A 13,600-nucleotide genomic window follows, 5' to 3' on the forward strand; every position below is an offset into this window, starting at 1 on the left:
GGAGCTGAGAAGGCTTTCTGCGTGCTAGAATTTGACAAAATTCAACGGATGTCCAACGAAAATTTAGGATGAAGTACGGGAAAGCAACACCAAGGAAGGCAATCTACAATTGGCATGTAAAGTTTGTTGAAACTGGGTGTTTAAGTGTCAAGAAGAGAAGTGGTCGGCCAGGTGTGAATGAAAACGACACTGAGCGAGTGGGAGAAGCTTTCACAAGGAGTCCGAGAAAATCTATACGCAGAGCTTCACGTGAGTTGGAAATGTCAACAATGACCATGTGGCAGGTTTTGCGTAAAAAATTAAACATGAAACCGTACAGACTACAGTTAGTGCAAAAGTTATACCCTAAAGACAAAGCGATTCCAGTTTTGCTGTGCATTGGAGGTCAAAGATGATGCTTTTGTGAATTTGATAATTCTTTCGAACAGGCAAAATTGATTATTGCCTTCCTGGTTGGTTTTGCTTTCCCGTACTTCATCGTAAATTTTCGTTGGACATCCGTTGCACTCTTTGTTTTGTCGAATTCTAGCACGCAAAAGCCTTCTCAGCTCCAGAAAGCGCCATCTTGATTATGTCACCACCTAGCGGTGGTATATGGAACTACACGTATCACCTGCAATGAGCAAAAAGCTTACAACTTTACTCGTTGAAATGATTACTTTTGTCACTTTGTAATGCTACTCGTTTGGCTACAATATTTCTTTAAAAGTGTTCCCGGACTTTCGTTACACGCTGTATATGTGAAAGTGTGGAAAATAAAAACGGAATTTTTCGTGTCTACGTGCCATGATGCGGAAAGATAATACAAACTATAGCTGATTTCAGCTTCAAATGCTTATAATGAATGTTCAAAACACAACGTTCATAACAGCATCCAAGGAGGGAGAGCATTTTTAAAACTCACGACTGAAAAATTGGGAGGTGGGAGGCGATGCATAATGTGCCACTTAGCAACCAGATTTAGGAAAAGGGGGGAGATTGGGGGGGGGGAGAACGCGCTTCCATTCCGATGACGTGATTATCCAAACATTGACTTGACACAGGGCTCGGTTGAAATTAGCGCATCACTTGGCAATTACGATGTTAGCATGCTAATGTTTTCTTCCGGCCCAGCTTTCTATTAGCGCACGCCAAGGAGGAGAAGGGGAGGAGGGGGCTCCCAAGCGCTAATAACTTGAGGGAGGAAAGGCAAAATGGGGACTGGTTGGTTCGTTCAACCATCTCCTACAAGACAGGCAAAGCGTCCGTAGCCAAATCATATCTTCTGTAGTGTTGCCATCTCAGCGAAAGAAATGTCCCAAGAATTCCTTCTATCGAACATTTTCCCCACCATTAGGAAAGTATGTAGTTGAAGTCCTGTTTCGAACGCCAGCTCGAGAGGAAGCCGACCGAACGCGTATCTGTTTTCGAACCAGCACCTGTTTTTTCTGAGAAGCGCTGTTGTCTCACTTTTACCTGCAGCGTTTAGACATCCATTCATTCACTGCGACGTTTTACTCCCATTGTCTTTATATTGTATAAAAAAATAGCAACACAATAGCACAACCTATCAAAGATAACCGCAACATCACGTTATGAAATCTCTAAAGAAACTGAATTGGCAACATCTCATTTACTCCACGTGGACTTGACAAGTACTGTCAGTTCATAAAACGGACGCTATTGGTGGGAAATATTTGAAGGTGAGGATTTGATGAGCTCCACGTGGACTTAACATATGTTTGTCAGAGGTAAAATGATCTTTCTCAACTTTCTTTGAAGTAAAGTGGCGTTCGAATCAGGACTTCAACTTTACTCTACCCAGAGAATCTCTGGTACAAGCGGACGAAAACAAGTCTGTGCGCAAGAGTGACTCGAGAGAAGCGAGTGCATGATGATAAAAATGCTGCAGCTACCAGCTGTTGGGAGAAGCGCGTACTGCTTCGCTTCGCCCACTCGCTTTCTCCCCTTATCTTCCGTTATGCGTGGCCTTGCTCCACAGATTACCTGGACAGAGTGTAAGTAAATTGACGAGAAAATGCTAGCCAAATGGGTGCAACGAAAATGTAAAGATTAACTGAATTCGGGCAAAATAGATCTACTTTCGATTCCCAGGTGGGCGATCTCGTGTGGAAAGTTAAATGAAACTTGCATGCGACTAAGTCAAAATATACAGGGTGTACACATGAAGAAGAGAAGTGAAATAAAGGTACTCTACTTTGAGGACGAAAGTAACAATGTTCATGTTCGCTTCTCCGCCTTGAAACATGGATTATGAATTCTTACAAAAACTTTTCATTTGAAGGAGTCAAAATTAAACTGTAAATTATTATTAAATAGAGAAATATAAATAAAAATTTATTCTAGTTTTTACACGAGGAAATTAAAATGTAAAAGTTTGTAAAACACTGCAGAGATTTATTTTGTCTTCTCATCAATTTCTTGAATAAAAGAATTAATACTGTTTGTTCTGCCATCTATGGGCAAAAAATTGGTGAGTTAGTCTTTCCCGAGTGGCTAGAGACAGCATTACCATATTCGGAAATACATGTTAACAGCACCAAACCCTTGCCTGCCTAACCTATTCACATAGGCATTAAATAGCATAAATAAGCATGTAAATAGGTGTGGTAGTTTTGTTTATTAAAGCTATTATGTGCATACGTGGATAAGTTAAGCAGGTTAGGTTTGGTGAAGTTAACATGTATTTCCCAAGATGGTAATGCTGTCTCTAGCCACTCGTGTCTTTCCCTGGCATCATCACGAAGGGAATTACCCAAAGTAGAAAAATATAGTATTATGTACATTTTTATTATAATATTTACAAATTATTTTTCCAAATTGAACAACTACAAAAAGACACAGCTTGTACTTATTACAATACTAAAAAAAATCCATGATTTTTTTGGACAGGAACAACAAAGCTTATTACAGCACTGGTCCAAATAAAATATTTTATTACAACAGGAACGAATCCATACTTTGTGTCATCGAATATCTGTGTGCACAGTGGCGGCGGTTGGGTTCCAAAACTGGGTAGGCAAGGACAGTTTACTTCTCCTTGGTAGATAACGTTTAGCATAGTGAGGGGGCAAAAGTGCAAAAAGTAGGGGCAGCAACTGCCCCCACGCCCCCGTAATCGAGACGAGAACAAAAGAAGAAACGATGCCGCATCTCCCTCTTTCCACCCCCTCACGCAATCCCGTTCCCTCTCACACGTTTATTGGTGCAGCTGTCTCGCCTCACTATTTGCGCAGAGACTTGTTTTTGTTCGTTTGCTCCAGATATTCGTGAGCTAGAGTTGTACTTGTTTGTTTGTGTTAAGTTTTTTTGAAATGCTTTCCGAATTATACACTTGTAACAGAGTCAGTTCTAGTGCAGTGTCTTTGTTGGGTATTTAGAGAACCATTTCACTGCATCTTGTTATTTGTTAGAAAAAGCCTCGAATAGCTACCATAACGCAATGTTAATACTGCGTTGGGATCGAACTCGAGACCTTTAGATTGTATTGGGTGATGTAGTTATTCATCTTTCAGATGGTTATCACTCTCTTGGCCTAAATGTGATAAATGCAAGAGGTTACATTTAAAGGAATGGCGATAGAAATTAACTTAGGTTAGATATGGGTTTTATACTCTCCATGACTGAACCGATATGGATTTGTCTAGAAAAGGATATTACTTGCCTCACAATTAGATAAAGGTTATTTCCACACTTGTCCTCTCAATTCTCACATGTCTTACCTCCCTGTCAGAATTCACTCTGTCCACGCACCATTGTCCAATACTCATTCCCCACTTCCGTTTTCTCTCAACATCCGCGCTCTTTACTCTCTCTCTCGTATCCTCGCCAACTGTCCTCCGATTCCAACTCTCATGCCACATACGCCTCTCAAGTCATTAACCTAACGTTTGCCTCATTGCTTATTCCGCATTCCTTTCTCTGTTTCCTGTTATGCTAAGAATGACAGAAGACTTGTCACTTCTACCTTGTGTACGATACGCTACTATAAAAAATAGCTCGCAATGGGTCCAGGAGCATTAACATCGCAATCCCTGGGCGAAATTCTATCCACAGTGCTAAGCACGATTTCAATAAAAAATGTAAATGTGGCATTATTGTGATAACGATCCCTCTGTTAAGAGTGTGTTAAGCGGCTTTGTACACGATCAAATTAATCATGAACAAGTCGTTGAATTGAACGCAATTGAAAGTCGTTGAACAGCGTTCCTATTGGGAATCTTGAATGGTCTGAAATTGCTCATGTACATGATCAATGAAAAATTGGGCAAGTTCACATTTGACCAAAAGGTGGCAGTGTGTACGGCATGGGAAGAATTGAATAGACTAGCGATAAGCCGAAAAAGAGATAATTTTATTTGCAAAGGAAAAAGAAGGAGATATTAGAAACTCGAAAGAAGTGTGATGTTGATGTATTTTCTTGGTTCCACTTAACATTTTTGCTAGCATAAATGCTAAGAAAATGCTTCAAAAAAGTAGTACGATACGTATGATAATACGTACTTTACATGAAAACATTTAATGGAACATTTCAGTTCGTTTTTGCGATTACAATGTATAATACATGCGGCACATCGAGCACACAGAACCCAAAACGTGTCAATTGACACATATATTTTGATTTCAATAACACGTTAACGTGCATGAACTGCAATGATGCACCTTTTAGTGTGTCAAAATACACATAGGAATGTATTAAAGGGTATTTTTATGAAATGAAGTTTCGTATGATGCACTAAAATGCATCAATTTGAAAGATCAGACAAGATCATTTCGTAGATAACAAATTTTCACTTTTAATGCATCAATTGACACAGCTAAATGTGTACAATTTAATGCATTCCTATGTGTATTTTGACACACTAAACAACACTAAAAGGTGCATCATTTTGCAGTTTATGCACGTTAACATGTTATTGAAATCAATATATATATATATATATGTGTCAATTGGCTCGATTTGGGTTCTGTGTGTATGGTGAGTGCATGGATGTTTACAATTGAAAAAACTAAAATATTCTTCCATACGTGTACTGTGTACGTTATAAATTATGTATTTAAGCAGTGCCATTTATTTTGTACCTAATACCGTTTTGTAGGAAACGTTATTCCTCTCGGTTGAATAGTTATCGGCTTTCAAAAATGTGAAGTGATACATTGTTTACATCTCACACGGCCGCCATTACACCTGCACGCGTGACCTAGAGGTCGCTTTTCGATAATCGATTTCAATAGCATGTGTTCTGATTGGCTGACAGACTTGGATCACGTCAACTAGAAAACCATTCCTAAATAGAAAATCTTTGACCGAACCTTGGATCCAATGAGAAAAATGGCTTGACTCTGACGTCATTTCCTTTTCAGCGTTCAATTCAAGGACTTGTTCGTCATTTATTTGATCGGATATACAAGGCGCATAAGGAAGGTTTTTAAGCTAGATCTTCACCGCATTGCAGGAAGCCTTCCCCGAAACATATAAATGCTGAGCTATCTGTCTGACGTTAATCATACTCACCCCTTACACTCACATTCTTTCCAGTGCATAATTTTACGATAGTCGTGAATATTGTTCCCAATATTTTGAAAGAAAGGGTAGAAGTCTTGGGCGAAAGGGATGATCAACCCTTGCACAGTCGTCTATCCACCCTGCATTGCAATATCACATTCCAGAAGTTCATTGTTTTGTATCAGTGAACAGAGACCTTTGCCTGTCAGGGTATGAGCTATTGTTTCGAAAAATATACACATTTATTCCAGTTTGCTCACTGCAGTGTGACATACATTGACATTTCTTTCGTAGAACATAATTTATTACTGGCCAAAAATGAACAATTTTTAAAATTATAATTTAGCTTGGGATAAATTAATATCTTCCAATTATTATATTTTGAAGTGATTGTATAGTGCAACTAACATAATCATAACAGCGCGCTACGATGCCAGGGGTCCCGGGTTCGAATCCCGGCCTGTGCATGTGTGTTCTTTGTGAGTGTCCCGTCATCAATTTCATCATATCGTCACTCATCCTCATCTTCGCGATTAGCCAAAAGTGGCAGAAATGCGTAGTAAAATATACCATTCAATCAATCGTATATTTTTCACATCCATTCCATCAAACCTAATATTTCTGTGAACAAATATTTCTAATGAATGAACGGTATGAATTTGGTACCACCATTACTACTACTAATAATAATAATAGATGAAGTTATGTGGTCGCGAATTCATTTTCTACAATCAAAAGAAGAAGAAGAAAAAAGGAAATTGTGCTTTCAGATTATGGCAACACTGTCCCCTGGCTTCGTTCTCGGTACGAGTCTCAAGGTAATCCTGCATAAATTTTTCCTTTCATAAAGCACCTTTATTACAATTTCCCCAGTCTAGAAACTTTTACCCCGAAGTGGCAACACTGCTCCCCGGCTCTGTTCTAGGTACGAGCCACGTGAAAATCCTGCATAAAATTTCCCGTTTTTCCCTTTAAGAAAGTATCTTATAATAATTCCTGCTTCTAGAAACTTTTACCACTAAGTGGCAACACTGCACTTGTCTCTCCTTCCCCGCAGGGCTGCACAGCACACTTTTTCCATATCATCTCCTTCCCCGCCTGCCATTTTCTAATCTATTCCGCTCGTCGCTTCCGGACAAGAAGGGGCGCCATTTTGAAAGCAAAGTTCTCATCCGTCATCATAATGTCGTGTAATGAAATGATCCCACGCTCCGTTGTCCACCGCCCAAAGCTCGAAACAGCCCAACTTCCCGAGGAGGCAACCGGGCTGCGTTATTAAGATATACGACGGCTTCTGTCCGAACTAAAGAGTGACTCTGCAAACGTTTTAAGCGCTTCTGTGCCTGTGCACTTGTGCGTAAGAATTCAGCACTACATTCATCTCGGATTTACTTAACCCCTCGTAACCTTACACTGCAAAAATTTGAATGGACAATGACGGTCTAGGAGCGTAAATTTTATCATGAAACAACCATGACCACTTTTAAACTATTAACGGCGATTACACGGTTAACCTAATTAATACTATTTTAATGGTTCATTTTCGAAATACAGGGAAATTCAAAATGAATGGTTCAACTTTACACATTTATTATGGCGTAGCTATTTATGATAGAAAATCAAAGAAGGCGTTAATATAAAAATATTTAAAAAAAACTCTGGAAGTTTTCTTCTCACTAAGTGGGCTTATGCTGCTTTGCCGCTGTTCCACCAGGATCGCCATTGTTGCAAAATGACTAGTGACCAGCAGAAGGTGTATTGTGTGTTGGAGCAAAAGAGAACTGATTCACTCACAATGGTGGAAACACATTTCCACATGCGTTTTGGTAGTAATGCACATGTTTCACCCTTCCGGAAGATTTGCCAAAGTTACAACTGTGAATTGTTAGTGTCTTCGAAACCATGGACAATCACTTGCTGTCTCGTGCATAGCATGTATACTTGATTATCATTTCGACGTTTACCGCATGACACGTGGTTCCCACGTTGAATCTTTGTAATGTGAGTCATGTGACTAAAACTTCCACAGATTATCTTTATATTGATGCCTTATCTGATTTTCTATCATAAATAGTAACGTCATAATAACTGTGTAAAGTTGCACAATTCATTTTGAATCACCCTGTATATAGAGGAAAGTACCTTAGTAGGATATCTCTCCTGTATGGTGCTGTAACCTGGTGGTGGGAGCGGAAAATAATGACCAAGCTGTATAGTAGAGCATAGATATTCAGCCTGTCGTGAAACATGTGTCGAATAGGCGGGAGACATTATTTTGTGTTGGTGATTTATCGGAGGTGAAGTTTTTTATGTTGTTTCTTTTCCTAACGTAATATAATCGTAGTGATGGTTATTTTGGCATAAACGGAAGGGTTTGTAGTTAATTTATTGTGAGGTTTCAATGACTTTATCGTTGGTTAGGTCCGACTTTTGTGGATATGAAAACAAAGATGCCAGGTTCATAATATAGGGGGTTGCAATATGAAATAGTATCATAGGCGCCGCCTTGGTGGGGGGGATGCACTTTTTGCCTTTCAAGAAGAATGGCATTTCCCTAAATGGATTTCCATATAAAGAGGCAATGAAGTGATATTTCTTTGTTTAGACTGTTTACATATTTGTAAAATATAAAACGATGTAGTCACTACTTCTTTTACTTATTGAGTGTTAGTTAATACATTCAGTATTATAAAATAATTTAGAATGTAATTGGGAATGTGCAATGAAATATGTCACAGATAAACGTATTATCTACGTATTATATAATACGTTTATCTGTGGATATGTTGTTTTACTTTTGGAAATTGCATATTTACAAATGTTAGTTATTTCATTATATTTTGCAACATATAAGGATCGACTCGGTGGTCAAGCGCGTTTAAGTGGTCAACTTCGGATCTTATCACCGAAGTTCTAGTTTCGAGGGGTCTCCTTTTATTTATCGCACAACGCGAGACCAACTCTGTTCTGACGTCATACCAGGAATGCCTACCTTGTTGTTAGGTCTGTTAGGTTTGGTTCCCTTAACATGAGTACACAGAACATATACAGAGCATTCCCTGACATTCGCTACGAGACTCGGCGGCAAGCGACCCGGCGTCAGGGCTTGTCTTTCCCGGTGAACGGGGTCCGCGACAGTCGCACGGTACAGTCTGTTTCTTTCGCTCTCCCTGTCTTCGCTCTTTCCCTTTCTGTTGACGTTGCAGACTGACGCCAGTGTAATCCTCCCTCGGAAGTTGTGTTGTGTCGTGTCCGTGCGTTGAAGATTGTGGCTTAATATGACACCACATTGCAACAAAGGATTTATCTTGTCGACTGTTACTTCGGAAAGAGGAATTGTGGAGACGTGCGACGACGTTTTCCAACGAAATTTCCTGTGGAAAGAAAAATGGGGAAATCTAAAAAAATAAAGTATACAAAGACAATCCGCACACCATCAGTGAGTTAAAAGAGAGTATTGTACGAGAAATCTGGAGAATTACAGTAGACGAACTTGCACTTGTAAATGCCAATTTCCTTGGGAGATGCCAGGAATGTGTTGCAGCAGAGGGACATCATTTTCAACACCTTCTGTAGTCAAGGTTAGTACACAATATGAAAACTGTAATTTTAATAGCCGACTCTAGCGACTGTCGCGGACCCGTTTACCGGGAAAGACAAGCGCTGATGCCGTGCAGCTTGCCGCCGAGTCTCGTAGCGAATGTCAGGGAATGCTCTGTATTTTTTATGCTAAGAGAACTAAACCCAACGAGCCTCACCTAACAACTTAGACTTTTAGCGTAACAGCGAAAGCATTCCGCGGTGACGTCAGAACGCAAGGTTGCTCTAGCGTTGTGCGATAATGGAGACTCAGTTTGGAGACCCGGCCTGGGCGTTTGTGTTCTTTGTGAGTGCCACGTCATCAGTTTTATCTAATCATCATTCATCTAATGATGAAATAGATGATGGCGGACCTCATGAAATCGTAGCGCGTTTCGATAGCCGCCGCCCCGCATAGAAGGATATTCTCTTACTTCATATAGACTCAGGAAAGCAAGGATGTGTGTACCGTGATAGGTCACGACTGAAGTGGTTGTCACGTGATCTGTGTGCGGATAAGAACACGGAGAAGCACTACGCAAAAGACATGCAACCATGGACGTCCCCAGTATTTTTCCAGGGAAGGGCAAGGAAGGTATTTTTTTCCAGAAGGGGGGGGGGCAAACAAGGCACATTTTGCACCAAAATAGGGTTATTCCCTAAAAAACATTGCTTAAATTTTGAATTTATGGTGCTCATGCAATAACTAACACATATTATTGTGGCTAAAATGAAATTGTATGTGTGGTTGACTTTCATTTTCCAGGGGGGCCACGGCCCCCTTGCTCCCCCTTCCGGATGCCCATGCATGCAACACATTAAGACAACGCTTATCTTTTAACATAAAAATATACGAAATCAAAGGAAACTATCAAACAAAAACACATAAAAGGATAGAAAATTGTCAATCACTTACCGAACATGCAGGAGGTCCCCGTGTTGAAGGTGTTTTTCAATTGTGGAAAACCTAAAACAACAACAATGGTGTGTTCTTCAGCATGTTATTAACAGCTACAGTAAGAATTAAAACTTATATGCACATCTAAATACACTAGGGGAATCTTTGTGGGTCACATGCAAACTGATAAGAGTCGAATTACTTTCGGAACATCTGAGCGAGTCTGTCTAGCGAGCCTACTGGGCGTGTAGAGCCTGACAACGGGCTTAGCTATATGCTCTGGGTTGAGATGACGTCAGCGGCTCGCTTAGTTGATTGGCTGCTTCGAGAGTTGTGACTCGTTTCGAAGCTTCAAACGCATAACAGCCAAAGATGTTATGGAAATAATCTCCCTCTACCTTGAATGCTTAACAAATCAACATAGTTCAACTATGAGGCAAAGTGCGAACACTAATACATAACTATATATATCTCTCTCTCTCTCTAGCCTTCCAAAACCCGAAGATTTATGGCTGCAGCAACACAAGCCTTCCATCTGTCCCTGATCAATCCAATCTATTCCATCCTCTAGGTCCATCTCAACGTCATCCCTCCATCCTCGTCCTGTCCTTCCGACAGGTCACTTACCATCAGGTTTCCCAACAAGAAGCCTGCAAACTCTTCTTCGCTCACAAACGTGCCACATGGCCTGCCGCCTAAGTCTTCATACACTAATACGTGCATGCGTAAATTCTGTTACAGATAGGAATATACATACGGCAGTATGTAATGTGCCATGGGCCCCTGTAATTCGTTCTTTAGCCTACGGTCGAACCAGTGTATCTAATTTGGTCGCTTTTACATGAGCTTACAATACAGTAATGAACCTTAGTAATCATAGCTTGATGTGCTCCGACATGTTTTGTACTGAGGCTGTGTCCGAATTTGCAACCGCGTTACGTCGTTTCCCGCTTAGTTGCTTCCACTAGTTGCCACTTTTCCCGCTAGGCGTCAGTCCAAACGTGAACCACCGCGCTCTGGGACTCGGCGCAAAATCAACAGTGTTACCAATAAAATGTACAATTGGCACAAAGTTTTAGACCTTTAATTGAATAGACGTTGCCTCTACAAAGCGATGTTTCAATATGGCTGCTGACTGTAGGGCTAGAGAGTTTATGTAGCTCAGACGAAACATTTAAGTGCATCATCGAAAAAGATGCATGAAGGTGCATCAAAACGCATCAACTGATGCATTAAAGTGCATCTCGACTGAAAGAAATCCTCAGTTGCATCATATAATGTACTTTGGTGTTTCTTTCACGACATACAAAAGTGCTCCAAAATGCATCAAAGGTGAATCTGATTCGCAGAAGACATAAACACAGTTTAATGCATCAATCGGTATGATGCATTTAGTTCTCTATGTGCACCTATGCAGCTGCTCAGAGGGTCTTCGTTCTAGTCTGGGGTATATGTGTGTTTAAATCCCTACATGAAATACTAAAGGCGTTTTTACTTATATAGTAAAGGTAATTTGAGCCTTATGGCCTGTCTATGCACATTAAGGTTACCTTTCATGGTAGTAACATTATAAATGTATGCGTATGATTCTATCTGTACACAGGGTACCAAAAGTCGCGAACAGATACTATTTATAATGTAGGAATGTATTGTTTGCAAGGAAAATTGACGCAAAAAGTTGCATGTTGAGAGAAATATTTATCGTCTTCATATAGCTACGTTGTTTGTTATTAATTCGTCTGTTTTCCGATACAGGTCACTCATGTGTTTGGCGTTCCGACTTGTTTACTTCAATATAGTTTCTCCCACTGTCCGAATTAAGCTTTTTGCTTTGGGGGGGATGTCCACTCAGTGGTGTATTTGTGATTTCGTTTTGGGGGGTACTTTTTCTTTGGAGGGAGGGTATGCAAATTTGCATATAGCTAAACTCTATATGTTACCATTTAGTAAAGTACATTATTGCCTTGCGATTCTAAGCACCTTTGAACTTTGGTTCTAACGTAGGTCACTAAATCTTATGATTTACACGTAATTTAGGAACACTATATGCTACCTTCATTTGGTGCAAAGGTCCATAAACATTAATCTTGAAACTCAGCTATCTTATCTACAGGGTAGGGTTCTTTGTAGAGAACGAAACCAGACAGGATGCCTTCCAATGGAGACGTTTAAACGAATATATTATTTAAACACAGGATACATGGAGTAAGAATTTTACATGATAAGCTACATTCTTCTATAATTTTCTCGTTTACAGTCAATTTTCATCTCAATCTTCTTCCTTCGTAATGGGCAGATCTGGATCGGGACTTCCTTCTTATCTTCTCTGTGAACTTCCCTCTGGATTTTAATTTATTTAGGTTTTGACTATTTAACGAATTCCTTTATCCTTTTCCAACTTTTTCCTCTAAGCTTTGGGAATAATACTAATGTCCTACCTTGGGGCTGCAATTGGAACGCGCCACCACTAACTAGGTACAACAGAGTGTATACTTGGTGCAAACGATTTACACGCGCATCCAAGTAGGTGCTACGGTTAAACCGCGCAACCAAAAAGTGCTGTGGGGCGTCGATCAGAACGCGCTCGCCACTGATGTAAACAAAATTTCCCCTATAGGAATGGTAAATCAATCATACAGATGCAATATCTGTTCAAAGACACAAACTTGTATCAGTGCTTGGACTTCCTTAATTTTCATATTAACTTACATGTGATCACTGATTTGATTTATAAAATATATATATTAATTTACTTCTTTCATATTTATTTTTGTCTTCTTATAATATATTCTATTGTTTTTCATCTTTCCAATTTGCTTTGTTCTTATATATAAAATTATTCACATATATTATGCCAATTCTTAACCTTGCACACCTGGTGCTGCCATCTCTATTCGTCTTTGGCAAACTATTCACATTACTTGGTCCTATTGGGTACGTAACATATATTTACATTCTCATAAAACCCAAAGTCATATCTAACTAGTAACACCGAATACTTTATCAAATTCCTATTGCCAAGTTCAAACTTAACGTCCATCTAACCTTTACTCTGTCGAGGGGGTCGTCAGAAAGTAACCCCGGTTTTGCCGATGCCTTTTGGCGCGAATTTAAATTCGCACACTTATTTGACAAAAAAATGTTATAACTCGTAGTCTATTTGACCAATCTACTTCGGGTAACTTTTGTTTTGCAGATAAAACATCAGGGCATGCAACCGTGCAGAAATCAAAACGCCAAAGCCAATAAGAGGGGTTGGGTGGGTCACGACCCCCAACTTTCAATGAAAAAATCATAAACGTGGGGAGTATGTTTCACATATTCGATAATGTAATGCACCCAGGAGCATGAAATGACTTTCATTCTGTTGAGAAAGGACCATTCTTTGAAAATAAGGCTAACGTTTGCGTCCAAAATAGCGGGGAAGAGGGGTCAAACTCCCCATTTATATGATTTTTTCATTGAAAGTTGGGGTCGCGGCCCACCCAACCCCTCTTGTTGGCTTTGGCGTTTTGATTTCTGCACAGTTGGATGCCCTGATGTTTTTTCTGCAAAACGAAAGTTACCCGAAGTAGATTGGTCAAATAGTCTACCAGTTATAACATTTTTTGTCAAAT

The 13,600-nt window shown here is 39.8% G+C and overlaps 1 protein-coding gene across 1 annotated transcript in view; it reads right to left on the bottom strand.

Annotated features, from left to right (window-relative positions):
• Nucleotides 1-13,600, bottom strand: part of LOC145980573 (visual system homeobox 2-like) — a 243,517-nt gene that overhangs the window by 155,710 nt on the left and 74,207 nt on the right. Inside the window, exon 2 of the mRNA XM_083113607.1 lies at nucleotides 10,002-10,052. Within this exon, the coding sequence (XP_082969733.1) occupies nucleotides 10,002-10,052 (51 nt within the window). The remainder of the gene's footprint in view (nucleotides 1-10,001; nucleotides 10,053-13,600) is intronic.

Source organism: Lepisma saccharinum, chromosome 28 (genome assembly GCF_977018435.1).
Source record: "Lepisma saccharinum chromosome 28, izLepSacc3.1, whole genome shotgun sequence".
Lineage (NCBI taxonomy): Eukaryota > Metazoa > Arthropoda > Insecta > Zygentoma > Lepismatidae > Lepisma > Lepisma saccharinum.